The sequence below is a fragment of the Lepus europaeus genome, chromosome 8, assembly GCF_033115175.1.
Source record: "Lepus europaeus isolate LE1 chromosome 8, mLepTim1.pri, whole genome shotgun sequence".
Classification (NCBI taxonomy): Eukaryota; Metazoa; Chordata; class Mammalia; order Lagomorpha; family Leporidae; genus Lepus; species Lepus europaeus.
This window is the reverse complement of record NC_084834.1, coordinates 24,912,862-24,931,044: the sequence shown is the minus strand read 5'-3', so window position 1 is coordinate 24,931,044 and position 18,183 is coordinate 24,912,862. Positions and strand designations below refer to the sequence as shown.

Below are 18,183 nucleotides of genomic sequence, written 5' to 3'. Positions count from 1 at the left end.
ACATACCTTCCGTTACACATGCACTCAGTTTTGTGTGGGAATTGTGGTTCTGGAAATCGGAGAGCCGGTAGTGAGCATGGTGCGGGAGTGGGTGAAGATAGGTCTCTCCGCTGCACGTTAGTAGTCCCTCTTCCTGTGCTTTTCACATCATCTGAAGGCAGACAAGCCTTCAGCCATACTGTCTTCCCAGTAGTCCTCTTAAAGTTACTATTCTCTTCTCCAAGGAAACAGTCATGTTTATTATTCTCCTCCATAATAGCAAAGGGCTTTATTAAATCACTCTCTGGATTTCTGCATGTTTTCCTTAATATTTCTTTAGAAACACTTATGGCAATCATAAAGCCTAAGCGAGTGTATTTCTTTAGTACCTACCAAGTCCAGCATTATCACTCACTTTTTTTAAAGTTCCTCTGAGTGAAAATTACTCACCAGAAAACATTACAAGAGCCAGCACAACATTTTAGTATCAATTACCTGAACACAGAAAATCGCATTTATAAATATTTTTGACATGCTACCCTGTCACTATACAGTGTGGTGCTAAAAGAGGAGTATACACATTGGCAGAGAAATTCACCAACATGGTGGGACATAAGATCCTCATGCCTTGAGGCTGGCACTGTGGCGTAGTACCTGCAGGGCCAGCATCCCATATGGGCTCCATGAGTCCCCGCTGCTCCACTTCTGATCCAGCTCTCTGCTTGGCCTGGGAAAGCAGAGGAATACCCAAGTCCTTGAGCCTCTGAACCCACGTGGGAGACCGGCAGGAAGCTCCTGGCTTTGGACTGGCCCAGCTCCAGCCATTGTGACCATTTGGGGAGTGAACCAGTGGATGGAAGATTCTCTCTCTCTCTCTCTCTCTCTTTCTCTCTCTCTGCATCTGCCTCACCCTTGCTATAACTCCACCTTTCAAGTAAAATAAATAAATCTGTAAAAAACAAAAAAGTTCTCGTGCCTTAAATGAAGAGAAGGTCAAAGGTAATTGGAAGCCATATTGTGCCAAGCCTTGACGACATAAAGACGTTGGATTGTGGTGGCCTCATGAGAAATGCACACAGAGTGGGGAGGGAGGGAAGGAGTCACCTTCATAGTCTGTCAGGTCGTCGCTGTAAATTCTAAGTGACAGTCAGTTGAGTCTCACTGCCAACTTTATGTTGTAGGCAGTGAAGAATTTTTGAAGTTGGGAGTGACGGAAAAAAATTGTGATTTAGAAGGATTCTTCAGTTACCATTGTTTAAAGGAAAAAGGGAAGTAGAAGTGCACAAACAATTGAAGAATCTTTATAGCGAAATAAAGTGATTAACAGTCTGAGCTAGCACCATTGTAGTAACAGTAGAAGGGAAAGAATTTGCTGATTTTAAAGACAGGGATTGGAAAATCAGAATAGGCAGCTGGTTTGATTTGTAAAGGGTGAGGGATGAGATTCTATTTGATCCAGTGTTTAGCTGACAAAATATTCAAGTGGAAACAGTTGGCAGGAAATTGATGATATGTGTGGGGAGTTTGGATAAACAAGGTCAGGGCTGCAGAGATAAAAGCTTGGAAGTCATCATTTTAAGAATAATATGATTGTCACATCTCTTTCATTATAAAATAAAAATAAAAAATTGCTTCTCTTGAGGATTGTATTTTCTTAGATTATGTTTTAGTCTACCTGGTCTATTACAAGAAAGTTCCATAAACTTGGTGAGCTGATGAACAACAGAAATTTCTTTCTCTGAGTTCTGAGAACTAAGAAGTCCAAGACCAGGGCGCTGGCAAACTTCATGTCTGGTGAGCGCCTGCTTTCTGGTTCAGGTTTGGCTCCCTCTAGCTGTGTGGTCACTTAGTGGAAAGAGGAGGGGTCTCTATGTCTAAAATAAAATTTACAGAGAAACTTTCGTCTCTTGACCTTTTTTTCTTTTAACTCTTCAAAACTATAAAGAGCATTGTCCAACTGTTCTTTAAGCAATAACTAAAATTTGAATGCAGACTAAGATTCACGAGAGAACTCTGATATTGTTGTTGAGCGATTTACCCCTCCCCCTTTTATTTGGCCCGCCTTCGAAGCCCGAGGACAAGCAAGCCTTTAGGCCTAGCAGCTGTGTGTCATCCCTGTTTGCTTTCTTGGCAGTTGAAATAACTGGATCTGGAGTCTTTGTTATTTTTGTTAAACTACAGTTGAATTTGTACCTTCCTATCTCTTTATGCACGGATGTCAGGTAATCTACTTAGCACTTTGTATTATTTGTTTGAGATTGATTTATTTGACAGGCAGAGAGAGAGAGAGAGAGAAAACGAGAAAGTGTTTGCACAACTGCTTCCATCTGCTGGTTCTCTAGTGAAATGCCTTCGACAGCCAAGAGTAGGCCAGAGCCAGGAGCTCCTTCCAGGTCTTCCATGTGGGTGGGAGGATCCAAAGTGCTTGGACCATCTTGTGCCTGGAACTGAATGAGAAGCAGAAAGAGGACTTGATCCCAGGCACTCTGATACAGAATGTGGGTGTTTCAAGTGTGGCCTTAAGCCACTGTGCCACAGAACCCACCTCAGCACTTGAATTTGAACAAAATAGAGTAAACTCTTCCTATTTCTAAAATATTGCTTATTAAATATCTTTAAATTGAAACACCAGTGAGTGTGCTGTATGTCCTAAAGACTGCTGCGGTGTATAGACTTTTTTTTTTTCTTGTTCTTTGTTCTCAAATCATAGCTTTTAAAGTGTCTTCCCATATAACAGTTCTCTTCTACAATGAGAGGCCAGACATGGGTGTTTAGCGTCGCTGTTACGAAACCTACGTCCCACGTTGGACTGCCTCGGTATGATGTCTCTGGCTCTTGACTCCAGCTTCCTGCTAATGCAGACCCTGGGAGGCAGTGGTGATAGCTCAAGAAATTGGGTCCCTTTCACCCTGTGGAGACCTGAATTGCCTTTCTGTTTCTTAGCTTCAACCTCTGCTGTCATGGTCGTTTGGGTAGTGGTCCAGCAGATGGGAGCTCTCTATCTGCCTCTCTGTCCATCTACCTTACAAATAGCCGAAAATAGCCCAAAAAAATAGCATAGAATGGTGCATAACGTAAGAATGAGTGGTCCTGGAATATAGAAATAAGAGCCAATCTTGTAACTTTAGTGTTTAGATTTAGTGTTCAGTATTTCTAATCCTTTTCAGGACTTTTTTTTTTGGTGGGAGGAATTAGGTTCTGAGCTGTATTTTAGAAATTAAGATGTCTAAAGTAATGATGAAGATAGGGAAATTTTGATTGCTCTGGTTTGATCAGTATGCATTGAATATATGTATTGAAATATTACTGTAATCCATAAATATGTACAGTTATTGTTTATCAAACATGTTTTAATGGTAGATATCTGGCCTAGCAGTAAGACACCTGTGGCCCATATCAGAGCACCTGGGTTTGATACCCAGTGCCAACTTGACTTTTCCTGCTAATGCACACCCTAGGAGACAGCAGATGATGACGGCTCAAGTAGTTGGATCCCTGCCACCGATGTGGGAGACCTGGTTGGGTTCCTGGCTCCTGCCTTTAGCCAGGGTTCTTGGTCTCTAGCTATTGGAAGCATTCACTCTCTAGTGAACTAGTGGATGGAAGATTCTCTCACTCTCTCTCTCTCTTCCTTTCCTTCTTCTTCCCTCTCTCTCCTCCTTCCCTCCCTCCACCTCTCCCTCTCTCCCTCTCCCTCTCTCCATCACACTCTCTCTCCCCCCACCAAATAAATTTTAAATAAGTTTCTAAGCTGTTTTAAAAGGAAACATAGTAATTAAAAAGTATTTGAAGACAAATTACAGAACTTTGTAGTAGTGTACTTCCGTTTATCCCTTCCTGGCTTCTATGCTGCGCTTGGCATGCATTGTACGCCTACGTATTGTAAACCCCACAGTATATCATTATCTTGGTGCAGCTAGTCACTGACTTTAAGGAGTTTGAAAATAAAAACAAGCATGTGTTGACTCACATGTTGTTTTTTAAAAATTAAGGTGTTGGGGCAAGTGTTGCGGTGTAGCAGATAAAGCCGCCGCCTGTGACGCCAGCATCCTGTGTGGGCACAGGTTTATGTCCTGGCTGTTCCACTTCCGATCCAGCTCCCTGCTAATGGTCTGAGAAAAGCAGCGGAAGATGGCCTAAGTGTTTGTGCCCTTTCCACCCACGTGGGAGACCTTGAAGAAGCTCCTGACCCAGCCTTGGCTGTTGTGGCCATCTGGGGAGTAAACCAACAGATGAAAGATTGTCTCTCTCTGTCTCTTCCACCTCTCACTGTAACTCTGACTTTCAGTTAATTAAATATATATTTTTTTAATTTTGAGAAAAAAAATTAAGATGTTTGTAGCATGTATTTAGCCTTTCTTCCCTCTGGCAAAACGAAGAGGAATAGTTATATAAAATACATGTATTTCCTGTATGTGCTTACATTAATACAGAGTGATAGTGCACATATCTGTGTTTGTCATTTGCCCTTAAGGAAAACTTTAGGGTAAAGATCTATTAATAATCTAAATTTTCTGTCTCTCCACCCATGATATAGTTGTTTAACCTAAACAGTCCTTATTAATTTCTGATATTCTTTGTGTTTATTAAACAACATTAAGTTGCACAGTAGTAAAAACATAGTTAATTAGACTCTTCAAATAATGTAACTTGAGCTCTTTTGTGATTTAAAGCAGTTTGTTTACAAAACAAAGGCTACTTTATTTATTTGAAAGGCAGAGTCTGAGTCAGAGAGTCTTCCATCTGCTGGCTCACTCCCCAAATGGCCACAATAGCTGGTGCTGGGCCTATCTGAAGCCAGGAGCCAGAAGCCTCCCCCTGGGTCTCCCAAGAGAGTGTAGGGGCCCAAGGACTTGGGCCATCTTCTGCTGCTTTCCCAGGCCATAGCAGAGAGCTGGATCTGAGGTGGAGCAGCTGGTACTCGAACCAGTGGCAATATGGGATGCCAGCACTGCAGGCGGCAGCTTTACCTGCTGAGCCACAGCCCAGGCCCCTGTCACAGGCTGCTTTAGTAACAAGAAAGAGCATAGGTATTCCTGATGCATTATGTAGACTTTGTGAGATTCAGTTTCATGGCTTCTTTTACAGCCCTCCTGATGCCTAGCCATGGTGCAGAGTCATTCAGCAAATTTCCCCCTTCTTCCCAGAATTAGGGGAGCATCACAGATGAGTGAACAAGGTGGAAGTAGTGAAAATCCACTAGGGGGGAGAGAAGAGTGAGTCCTGATCACCTCTCACTACTCTCTGGAGGCAGAGCCTGGCCTCTGAGAAATACTTCTGTTGTCTTCAGTGTTTATTTGCATAGAAAGCGGAAGCAAAAAGTTAGAAGGGTACGCAGGTCAATGTAAACACCTCCTCTAAAAAACTGTGTATAGTGGATGACTATATTTTAACTTGAGAATGATAAATCTCTTTTCCAGGCTGCTAATCTATTACTATAAGGCTTTTTAAAAGGAAGGAAAATAAGTATAGCTAGAAAATACTTCCCTTTAAAGTAGTAGTATACTTAATCTTTGCTAGGATCAAAACAGATGTCTGCTTTCCAAACACAGAGCCTATCATTTTCATCTTTGCCTTAAAGCCCAATGATCAGTGCTGTGTTGGAGAGGAAAGAAAAACAACCAACTAGCTAGGACATGAGTTCCCTGCATCATTCTTAAAAGATAGAAATAGGGTCATATATTGTACCTTCATTTCTATAAGAAAACGTTTTCACGTATGGTGCCATGTTTGCTGCTATTAGTGGTTTGTCTCCAGATCTCTTTAAAACTTTCTAAATCCACGTGGAGGAAGCAAGATGTGCTTGTGGCTTGCATTGCCTCCTTTCTCTCTTTAAAAACTATGCAGAAATTAATTGTATATAAACAGTGCGACCAAAAAATCTGAGTTGTGGGTTGACTTCTAGATTAGCTTCAGCCGAGCTGTAAGTATCCAGAATCAATCACGGTGGTTTGCAGTCATCAGAAGTGAGTAGGTGTGAGTCGGAGTAGGTGAGTCGGACTGGGGAGAAGCACACCAAGTCACCAGTTCATGTAGTTTCTAGTCTTTGTCGGTTGTGCTCAGATTTCCAGAATGGTGAATTCTTTGAAGGAAAGGGATTTTGTATACAAGATTGAAAAGCTTTATGGGAGGGATACCTTTATAATCATGAATTCCTGTTAAGTTCCTGTTTTCATAGATTTCACTTTTTTTTTTTTTTTGGCAATCATTGGGTACTTGTATGTTTCTGACCATTTTTGGTCAGAAGCAAGTAACTTGTAGAGGGTCGAGTTGGAGTTGGGCTTTTTGTTGTATACATTAGAGGAGAGGGGATTGGCTATCCTTTCACTTTAGGTGAAAAAGATTCACTTAGAAAAACGTATTTCTTACACATTCTTGTCACGACATATCTGTTCTATAAAATGATTGTTGCCTGTGTTCTCCTCAAAGTCCCGTTCTCTTACTGCGTCACCCGAGGGGGTTTACCAGGCTTTGTGCTACAGGTAAGTTTCTAAGTTGTCAGAGTGAAATTTGAACAGATCACCAATAAGCTACACTGGTTTTGGTATTGTGGTGGTACTAGTGCTTCTAGTTGTGGTATTAACTACAATGTTGTTTTGTTTTGTTTTGTTTTGGTTTTAGTTGTTAGTAATTACTGACTCATTGATTTGCTGAAAAATAAAACTTTTAAGTAGTATTTCTGTGTAAAATGTGAGATACTGACCATGGTTAAGAATTTGACTTCGCAGTGTTCCTGTTGACCTTTCCTCAACATTTTCTCAGTAGTGACTAAGCACTCCTGTGTTGGCCGTGTATTCCTTCCATGACTCATCCGTGCTTTGCTTTGTTAGACGGAATAGCAAGGGGTTTTTCTTTATGCTTTCACTTAATAATATTCTGATTCTCCGTCCTTATTTCTTTCTTTAAATTTTCAAAAAGAGACTTTTTAACTTGTTTATAATGTTTTTAAGGTACTTGTTTTAGACTTCTTACTCCTAACCTAAAGTAATACTGTGTGAATATAACAATTTCCTGCTGATGGGCAACTTACAGTCTAATGGAGACCATTTAATGAAACGTAGTATATGTAAAATTCTATGGGAAGCATGAAAAAGAAATACAGAATTTGACAAAGAAAAAAATGCTAATGTGAGCTCAGAGTACCATAGGCTAAGTGGCAGTTTGACTTGAACAGGTCCACAAAAATGGATAACATGTATGTAGGTGGGAAAAATTTCGATTAATGTTTAAATAATTTGTAAAATTTTGTTGAATTTTCTCTTCCCTTAAAGTATTACTGCTTACAAATATTAAGAAAATAATGGTTTTTTCATGACAAATTTTGATAAAGCTTTTCCATTAAGTTTTCAAATCGTTAAGTGCAGAGTATCAGAATATTGTGAGTTATATGAGAGAACGTGTTAATTTTTTTAAAGTTCTTTCCCAAGATGGAATGTGTTGCAATAGTTAGTGAAGAGAGACTACTTCGTGAGTGTGAAGAGGAGTGAATGGGTTTGCGTCTGCAGCCCCACTGCCCGTTGTCCACAGCCCAGCGAGCACGGGGTCTCCTGATCCTCAGGTGACTTTACTCTCCACTCCCGGTGCTATTCTGCCACTTAGCAGAGAGCACCATCAGTGTTGGACACCTGAGTGCTCTGTCTCTGAGTATCTAAATGTGGAATTTAATAGTCTATGCCTCCCTTAATACTTTCTACATACATTTTTGTTGTTGTTGTTCTAAGATTCATAGAGATATTGTGAGCGCCCAAAGGGCCAGGGCCTAATTCTGAAGTTTAGATCAGAGACGGGGTAAAGAGATGCAGGAGAATTGTAGGGTGGGTAAAAGAAGGAAACCACTGGTGGAGTTTCTCTTTCTACTTCCTGTAGCTTCCTACCTACGTCGTTCCTGGGACTTTTTATAACTCTGGGTCTGTGGCACCTATGGACTTCTCTGCGGTTTCGTGAAAGTGCACCCGGTGCTCTCAAACCCGGGATTGTCAGACTCCTTTCGCAGCTTAATGGCCCTCTCCCAACTCCTATTTTTTTTTTTTTTAATTTACTGTTTGTTTATTTGGAATGCAGAATTACAGAGAGAGGGGGAGAAACAGAGATTGTCCATCCAATGGTTTAGTCCCCAAATTTCTGCAATGTCTGGGGCTATACCAGGCCTAAGCCAGGAACCCAGAGCTTAGTGGGTGCAGGGGCCCACACATTTGGACATCTGCTGCTTTTTCAGGCACATTCGCAGGAAGCAGGATCAGAAGCGGGGCACCTGGGTCTCAAACCAGTACCCTAATGGGATGCCTGTATTGCAGGTGGCAGGTTAACTTGCTATGCTACAATGCTGACCCCTCCTAACTCCTTTTGAATATAATGTATCTCTCATCTATAATAAAAGGAAATGCTGAATTCCTTTACTCCTGTTTTTTTTTTTTTTTTTTTTTGACAGGCAGAGTGGATAGTGAGAGAGAGAGACAGAGAGAAAGGTCTTCCTTTTGCCGTTGGTTCACCCTCCAATGGCCGCCGCGGTAGGCGCGCTGCGACCTGCGCATCGCGCTGATCCGATGGCAGGAGCCAGGTGCTTCTCCTGGTCTCCCATGGGGTGCAGGGCCCAAGCACTTGGACCATCCTCCACTGCACTCCCTGGCCACGCAGAGAGCTGGCCTGGAAGAGGGGCAACCGGGACAGGATCGGTGCCCCGACCGGGACTAGAACCCGGTGTGCCGGCGCCGCAAGGCGGAGGATTAGCCTAGTGAGCCGTGGCGCCGGCCTTTACTCCTCTTTTGTGCTGAGAATATAGAAGGGAAGAGCAACTCAAACTCAGACTCCGTTTCTCCTTTACACCCTCACAACACTGATCACCAGTGGCACCACAGGTGTGTGTGCCAGCAAGTAAGCAAGCAGTTCTGCAGCGGATAGCAGGTGGGTATCCTCCAGTTCTGTTCCGCTCTGACCCTGTCTGCCTGGAGGCCGTGTCCAGTCCGCAGTCTGAGCGCTCCAGCCCCCAGGACTGTTCTCCACACACCCCCCGCCCCCACTTCAGATGCCACTCACAAGCTCCGGGTTGTTTCACCTGTGCTTCCAATGCCAGCTGGACGCCAGGCTTCCCAGAATCCTCTCACCAGGTGCCATTATTTACTCAGGTGACTCAGAGGACTTGGCAGCACGTTTACAATTTCTTATGAAGGCTGAGGTGTGGGGCAGAGGGCCCAGAGCTTCCATGCCCTCCGTGGGCTCACTGCCCTCTCAGGACGCCTCACGTGTTCACCTGTCTGGAAGCTCTCCCAACCCTGTCTTTTTGGGTGTCTGTGGCGATTTCACTGCATGGGCATGATTAAAGCTGAAATGTAATTGGACGAGCGGAGTGTGATCTAATGCTAACAGGCTGGGTGGGGAAGGCAGTGAGGGGCGTGTGCTTCATCATGCTTCTTGGCCTTTGTCAGTGGCATATTCCTCCCTGCAGGGTGTGGGCAGGAGCCCTCTGGAATGAGGAGGGTCTTCTCACCCACTTTGGACAAGGGTAGGTCAGACAATTTCTTTATTGGCAGGTCCAAGACCAAAAGGTGAGAGAAAGTGAGAGTATATTTTTAGTTGCTGTTGCCCACTAATAGTTTTAAGGATTTATTTGAAAGGCAGAGAGAGAGATACAGGCAATCTTCCCTCTGCTAGTTCACTCCCTACATGCTTACAATACCAGGGGTGGGCCAAGCCAAAGCCAAGAGCTGAGAACTCAATCTGGGTTTCTCATGTGTATCTGGGACCCAACTATGGAAGGCAGGACTTGAACCCAGGCACTGTGATATGCATGCGGGCACCCCAAGCAGCATCTTAACCAAGGCCAGATGTCTGTCCCAGTGAAACCCTAGAAACCAGGAACTGTGGGTTAAACCAGTATATTCAAGGGCACTTGAAGGGGTTTGTGAAAAAGAGACCTAAAAGATAAGTCTAGCACTCTGCATGGATTTTGAAATCCGTGCATAGTTTTTTCATAATACACGTATTCTGTGAACTTGTTAAAGACCCTTCAGAGACAGCATAGCAGAGGTACCTAAATTAATTTTGGAGTAGTAGCTCAGATGCTACTCATAAATGGAATAATTTATACAACTTTGTTTCCTCTAGCGTTCGAATCCCCGTCTCCCTCGGCTGCTTCCTCCTCCTGCTTAGATCTGGGTTTGATTTTGGCCTGACTGTGAGACGCCGGGCAAGTTATTTACTGCGTCTGAACCAAACCATCATCATCATCTGCGTACTCGGATATGATTAGCTCAGTTTGTGCAGATACAGATTTATACAGCAAAATCTGTGTGGAGAGCCGCTTCCAGGCTGCTGGAAGAACAGTATTTGTTGACTAACTCAGTGCTCCATGTAGAAAGGCAGTGTTCTGTAGCTAGGCTAAGGCAGAGAGCCATGTGAGATGTACTTTAATTAGAAAAAGGACCCAGGCACAATGGTAATATGCAGGCGAGGGAAATAAAAAATGCAGGAGACTTTTTCGCTGAAGATCAGAAAATCCCTGCTTTAAGAATGTGATTTTGGGGGCTGGCACTGTGGCCTAGCAGGTAAAGCCGCAGCCTGCAGTGCCAGCATCCCATATGGGCACCGGCTTGAGTCCTGGCTGCTCCACTTCCCATCCAGCTCTGTGCTATGGCCTGGGAAAGCAGCAGAAGATGGCCCAAGTCCTTGGGCCCCTGCACCGCGTAGAAAACCCGGAAGAAGCTCCTGGCTCCTGGCTTCAGATTGGTGCAGCCATCTAGGGAGTAAGCCAGTAGATAGCAGACCTCTCTGTCTGTCTCTCTATCTCTGTCTCTCTCTCTGTCTCTGTCTGTCTCTCTCCCTCTCCCTTTTCCTCTCCCTCTCCCTCCCTCTCTCTCTCTCTCTCTCTCTGCCTCTGCCTTTCAAATAAATAAATAAATCTTTTTTAAAAAATGTGATTCTGTTTTTTAGTGAGACTAAGCTAGCTCTCGTCCACACTGTACTCCCAAATGCCAGCAGTGGCTGGGATTGGGCCAGGCCAAGGCTGAAAGCCAAGAACTCAGTCCAGGTCTCCCACTGGTGGCAGAGACCCAATTATTTGAGCTATCACCACTGCCTCCCAGGGTACACATTAGCAGGAGACTGGAATCAGGAGCAGAGCCGGGACTCCAACTAGCATGTGATGTAGAACTTGGGCATCTTAACCACCGGTCCACCACCCAGCCCTGCACTTAGAACCTCGGTGCACCATTGGATAAAAGTTGTAACGTATTACTGCAGTTTCCCTGACCTACTTACCATTAATGGAGTTTATAGGTGTTTCATCAGTTATCTTCTCAAAACCAGAGAGCTGCCTTTCTTCTCCTTCCGTAGTCTTTTCTTTTTATGAGTCTTCTCCTTGTCAGTGATTTGTTGAAACCTATCCCAGTGAGTCAGGAAAATAAAATCTATTCTTCCACCCACTTGTAGTTCATATTTGTCTTTCCTTCTCTCGCTCCCTTCCCAATGCCCACACCCACATTTCTGATAGTGTTTCTCAACTGTTAGTGCTAGTGCTCTAACGTGACAGGCATTTCTAAAGCTATCACAAACTAATAAAGTTAGACTCCTCAAAGTTAATACAAGGCCAATACGTGTGCTTTCCTGCTTGTTGCTTTTCTGGTCTCTTGCTTACTGCGAACCATCCTTGGTGGACAGGGAAAGTGAAAATTGTACATTTGTGAGTACTTGAGGGTAATATTGGCAGCTGAGGACTTCTTACTAAAGAACAATTCTCTTCCACTCTTTTCCTCAAATATTTAAGCCAAGCTACTGTGCCAGTACTTTTGTACATTTAGTATAAAGCTTGATTTTACAGTATCAGTGGAAGAGCCAAGAACTTTGAAGAACTTAATAAATTATACGATGTTAAGACTGATAACTCGTTTTAACTGAAAATTGGTTTTTTAGAATGAATTCCATGCCTCTGAATAAAGAAGGAATACATTGGATCTCCAAAAAAGTCCATGGGGTAATAATAACAGACTTTGCTGTGGTTTAGATGTCTGCAGTGTAAAGCTCACCTTCAGATTTTCAGTTGGTAACTTCACAAATAGTGTTTATCTTCCAGTGGTGTTCACTGTATAGGCAGAACACTTGCAGGATCCGGCAGTGTCTGGCAGCGGCCACTCTTCAATTTCTCTTACCGCTTTCTGTTTAGAACTCCCATCTGTCTCTGCGCCTTGGTAGTCGGCGCTGGAGTTTGTTTTGCCCCGAACAATTAAGGTATTGTGTGGTTTGTTTAGGTCACTCGCCAGATGTTGCTCTAGTGGGTCTGCTGCTGTCTGATCCGGGCTGCCCAGTGATTGGCAGATGCTGATCTCTATGAAAGTTCTTTGTGATTGAGCTCCCAGTGATGTAGCGTGTTTCTAAATTACTGTAATCGTCTGACGTTAGACTTTGAAATTTGTCAAATTTGTCGACATTCCATTTATGCCTATAATTGTTACCTCTGTCTTCTTTTGCCCCTATTTTAAATCTCTGTCTTCTGTTTTAGTTTGTTTATAACTGCTTTGTTTCCTAAGTTAGAATGAAAATAGTTCAATAATTTTTTTCCTGCTCTATAAATGCAAAAAGATGAAAGCTTAATGCTGTATTCACAGTTTTACAAAGAATTAAATTTTATTTCTTTTTATCTGCTCCAATCCTCGAATTAGATCTTAATCCCCAAAACATTCAAACACAATTTCAGGATCAGAGACAAAATTAGGAATGAAGTTCATGTTTATTTTTTGTCTGCTGTCATCCTTTTTGGTGCTCTATGCCTTTGCTTCAAACTTGGTTTAAAAGCATTCTCAAATATGCATTGCCTTCTAGGGCAAGTGTTTCGTATGGCAGTTAGGATGCCACTTGAGACCCCTTGCCCTCATCCCATATTGGAGTCCTGAGTTTGAGTTGATGCTCTGATCTGATTCTAGCTTCCTTCTGATGCATACCCTGGGAGGATGGCCCGGGTACTCCTATCCTTGCCACTCACTTGGGAGCCTGGATTGAGTTCCCAGCTCCTGGCTTCAGTTTTGCCCAGCCCCAGCTAGGGAGTGAATCAATGGATGTTTGTCTCTGTTTCTCTCTCTCTGACTTTCAAATAAAATGAAAATTAATTTTAATATGTTTATTGCCTTGTGAACAGAGATTACAACAAGTAGAAGAGCAGGGACTAGTCTGGGAATAAGACATTTCTTGTGTTTCCCAAAATCCAGCCCGTATATCTCCCAGTGATCTAAACTTAGCCATGTTACTTAACTTTCTGAGTCTGGTTCATTGCATTTAAAGATTTATTTTTGTTTATTTGAAAGGCAGAGAGATATATCGATCAATCAGTTTTCACCCACTAGTTCACTCCCCAGATAGTTACAAGGGCTGGGGCTAGGACTGGGCATCCAGGTCTCCCATGTCAGTGGCAGGGGCCCAAGCACTTGGACCATCTTCCACTGTTTTCCCAGGCACATTCTCCAGGAGCTGGATCAGAAGCAAAGCAGCTGGGACTCAGCCTGTGCCCTGAAATGGGATGTCAGCATTGCAGGTGGCAGCTTAACCTGCTGCACCACAGTGCCAGCCCTTGTGCTTTGTTTCTTCCCTGTAACGTAGAGCCAGTAAAGGCGGCATGGGGTAGATGTAAGAGCAGTACATCATCACCTGTCATAGAGAAAGTGCTTCCCCAAAGGCAGTGTCTCCGACCATGTCAGAGTACAGTCTGCTGAAAATCTGTGGCTCTGTCTTTGATTCTGGATGCTTGTAAGTTCTCATGGTCCGACAGCCGAATTAAAGAAGTAAGTTCCGGGGCTGGCATTGTGGCGTAGCAGGTAAAGCCACTGCCTGCCACGCCAGCATCCCATATGGGCACCTGTTCAAGTCCTGGATGCTCTACCTGGACCAAGATTGCGAAGATTATTTTTTAAATTATATTGCAACTATTTTTCTAATCCTACATAATTATTCTCTCTTATTTAAGAACCAAAATGTCCTGAATTCTCTGCAGCATTTCAGGCAGAACTGCACTGGGGACATTGTGCCGTTGCACATCAGGGTGCAAATTAGTTAGCCAAAAATAGGCAGAAAGAACAATATTCTAACTTTTTTGCTCATTTTGTCTACTAAGTAAATTCATATTGAGGGTTAGTTTATTAGCTTCTTTAAGTTCCCTTTATTTTTCATCTAGTAGTGTTTTGATTGGCTAAGAGTCAGCTTACTATTCTTATGTAAGTTTTCATGGTTTTGAAGACATACTACCAAAACTAAACTTGTACAAAGTTATAATAGTGCTGATAGAAAAGTGAGTTATCTTTGTTGAAATAAGGCAGTGAGAACAGTTAGAAAAATAATACCCTCTGATTCTAAAGTGAGAATGAAATATTATACTTCATTTCCATTTAGAAGTGTGGGGTTGTTTCTGTTTTGTTTCTGCATTATAATTTCAAAGCTGTGAATCCAAGAAGTTTCCATCTATTCCAAGGACTGCTTTGGACTGTACTTTTTAAAAGCTCTGCACATGGGACTAGCACTGTGGCATAGCCAATAAAGCCGCTGCGTAGAGTGCCAACATCCCATATGCGTGCCTGTTCGAGTCTCGGCTGCTCCACTTCTGATCCAGCTGTCTGCTATGGCCTGGGAAAGCAGTAGAGGATGGCCCAAGTCCTTGGGCCCCTGCACCTGTGTTCGGAGACCCAGATGAGGCTCCTGGCTCCTGGCTCCAGATCTGCACAGCTTTGGCTATTGTGGCCATTTAGGGAGTGAACCAGTGGATGGAAGACCTGTCTCTCTCTCTCTCTCTCTCTCTCTCTCTGCTCTCTGCTCTCTCTCTCTCTGCCTCTCCTTCTCTGTGTAACTCTGACTTTCAAATAAATAAATCTTTTTTAAAAAAAAGCTTTACATATCAATTTTGTTACAATTACTGGGAGAGTGATTTTTGTGAATATGGGTATTGCATCATCTTGTTGTGAAAGCTAGAGTTCAATACTAAAAAGCACTCTTGCCTTGATTTCCAGTGGATTGTTTCACTGGGGGCCGTGGAACCACTTTAAATGCAGTGAACGCCCAATGTGAGGCTTTGTTAGTAAGCCACCTTGCCAGTAAGCTGTGATCCGTCCTTTCAACATGAGCCGTTCTAGCGGATCTATAGTAGCATCTCATTGTAGCTTTAATTTGGAGTTCCTCAATAACTAATGATTTTGAGCATCTTTTCATGTACTTGTACTTATTTTCCATCCTGTTTTCCTTGATGAAATATCTGCTCAATTCTTTGCCTATTTTTATAGCTCTTCTTTGTTGTTGTTGGTATTTATTTGAGAGACAGATCTCCCATTTGCTGGTTCACTCCCCAGATTCAAAGGCCAGGACTGTGCCAGGCCATAGCTGGGAACTGGGAACGCAATCCAAGTTTCCCATGTAGGTGGCAGGGACCCAATTACCTGAGCCTTCAACGCTGCCTCTCAGGGTCTAGAGTAGCTGGAAGCTGGAGTCAGGAGTGGAGCTGAGCCTTAAACCCCACCTTCTGATATGGGACACAGGCATCTTAACTACCAGGTCAGATATTCACCCTGCCCGTTGAGGTGTGTGTCTGCCCGTTTAAATATATATGTATGTGTGTGCTCCGTGTGTATGTGCTGTGTGTGTGTGCTGTGTCTGTGTATTTGAAAGACAGTCACACGTGGCAGGCGATGGAGAGAGAAAGATTTCTTCTACCTGCTCAGCTTTGCCTTAATGACAACCATACTAGTTATATAGCATGTGCTATTCACAGTCATTACAAATGATTTCCCCTCATCAATATCTCATGTGATTTTGAAAACACTTAGTTTGAGGGGGAATTTAGTGATACATGAGTTAATGTTCTCGATAAGGTTTGAAAATGGTCACTAGAGTATATATTTAGTGTCTTCAGTCATCAACGGCTGTGACCCTGCAAGGCAGTGTATATTTGGTACGTGTGTAATCCTTTGCCCTTGTGAAAGCAGCTTTTCTTGAAGGGAGAGATAACAGTATCCAGTTAAAGGATAAAGCACCGTAAAGCACCGTGGTCCACTTCTTTGTTCACAGTGTTAATGCTGGTCTTGTCACTCTGCCCTGTCCACAGGTTAAAGTATTGCACAATCAGCTGGTCCTTTTCCACAATGCCATTGCCGCCTACTTTGCTGGGAATCAGAAGCAGCTTGAACAGACACTTAAACAGTTCCATATCAAATTGAAAACCCCTGGAGTGGATGCCCCATCGTGGCTTGAAGAACAGTAAAATCACACCTGTAGAGAAAGTCGTACTGCTATGTTTCTAAACCAACCTAACAAGAAGTAGGCGGAATGGGGGCAGGTGATGAGGGGCGACAGCCATGGTAGTGATTCTTGCACAGCAGCTTTACTTTTTCCCTTTTGTCACACTTTAACAATTGAACTGTTAAATTTGAGGGGAAGGTGGGTGGTTTTAATGTAAACACAGTTTCTATAATCTGAACACAATAATTTTTCCCTTTCGAGAAATCCTTTTGTATTATGAGGGTTGATGGCTATTTCTGTAGTTTGAAAACATCTAACATAGATTTGCACTGACAAGATAAAACTGCAAGGATCTGGCCCAAGAAATGAGGGCCAGCTGTAACTTTTCCAAGGGAAGGTTTACATGATTTGTATCGATGTCAGCTATTTTGTATACGAATATATTGAACATCTGTAAGAGATTCATTTTCATGTATCGTCAAAGAGAAACCTATTTTACAGAGGAAAACTCTATGGTGTTGCTGCAGCATTCACAGAGGGGTGGCAGTTCTAATGACTGACTGACTGGCCTGTGGGGATGTAGCAGGTACCTTTTCGGAAGTGAGTCTGTACCACGGTGATTTGTGTGTAGGCTTCTCCTGAGATGCAGGGGTCACACAGTCGTTTTCATGAGGCGCTGACGCTTATGCATGTGCATCACCCGGAGTCACTGGGCAGTCACACCAGTAATTCCTTTTGATTTGTCACGAAACCTGCCTGAGACAGCTTTTTCCTTTTTTTTGGTCGGGTGGACTTGGGAATGGAAATTCTTGAGGATTTCTAAAGTAGAAATCTTCTCAGAAAGCTAGTTTTTGGGTAAATTCCATGTTGACAGAATTCCTGGATAGCTTTCATTGACTTCTGTGTAACAATACCGTTTAAGCCTTAAATCACAGATATGTGCCTTCTCAGATACAGTGATTCTCGTTCACCCGGTGTACGTAACCCATAAAGAAGCCCCTTGCAGATAATGTCTGATGTGCCTGTTCCTTCCTTGGAAAGGAGCACTGTGTGCAAATGTTGGGTTTCCTTGTCCTCCTTAAGCCACATTGGAGGTTTATGGTGACATCGACTTCCGAGTTTGCTGTTTGGTTTTGCTGGATTCCTTTTGAGGAATGGGAAGAGCGACAGATGTTCCATGTGGGTAATAGAAGAGTGATGTGGGACAGAATGCGAGCACGGAAGAAAGGGGCATGGAAAGCCAGTAAGTACCGTTCTAGTTGCTCGGCATCCTTAGTTTCGTGTTCTGTGGTTGACCTGTCACTGTGTGCTTCTGTCAGTAATGCAATCCTTACTCAATGTAAAATTCTTTTGATTTTTGTCATAGGCATAAATTAATGTTTCGAGAGACACCGCTTCACCTGTTCATTTCTTTTGTGTTGAAATGAAGTACTTAAAATTATTGTTATACATGAACTTTGTGAACTGTAAGATTCTGTTACATATGTTCAGATGCCTTTTAGCTGGCTTTTTAATTAATATGCCTGTTTTGAGTGCTTAATACAATGTAATGTGATTGTAAATCATAAACGTATTTTAAATCATTCCCTCCTGTATATTTGTACTCTGAGAGAGCCTTATTTTATTCTTCCAGCAGAGTTACTACTTGTGATAGTTCATTCACATTCCCCAGAATGTGCCTCTGGTGTGAATTTTGTATTCTTATTAAAAGTGTTTGCTGCAGTATTCTCTTTCTCTGGCCCTTCATGGTTTTGTGGGATTTGGTTGGTTGGTTGGTTCTAATTTGGGAGTCAGAGGGACAGAGAGAGCTGCCATCCACAGGTTTACTTCCCAATGTCCCCAGCTCAACCTGGGTCTCCCAAGTGAGTGTCAGGTACCCAACTACGTAAGCCATCATGGCTGCCTCCAAGGGTGCACATTTCCAAGGGTACACATTCAGGAGGTCATTCTTTTCCCTCGTTCTGCATCTTTTATGGAAGCTGAACATGTCCAGTCGCATGGCAT

At 43.0% G+C, this 18,183-nt stretch overlaps 1 protein-coding gene across 6 annotated transcripts in view; it reads left to right on the top strand.

The window, feature by feature from the left end:
- ARFIP1 (ADP ribosylation factor interacting protein 1) overlaps positions 1 to 17,904 on the top strand; it is a 119,365-nt gene extending 101,461 nt beyond the window's left edge. For all 6 annotated transcript variants that reach the window (XM_062199481.1, XM_062199483.1, XM_062199484.1 and 3 more), the window contains one exon: positions 16,046 to 17,904. In XM_062199481.1, the coding sequence (XP_062055465.1) occupies positions 16,046 to 16,201 (156 nt within the window). In that variant the 3' untranslated portion in view covers positions 16,202 to 17,904. The remainder of the gene's footprint in view (positions 1 to 16,045) is intronic.
- Positions 17,905 to 18,183: the final 279 nt, after the last annotated feature.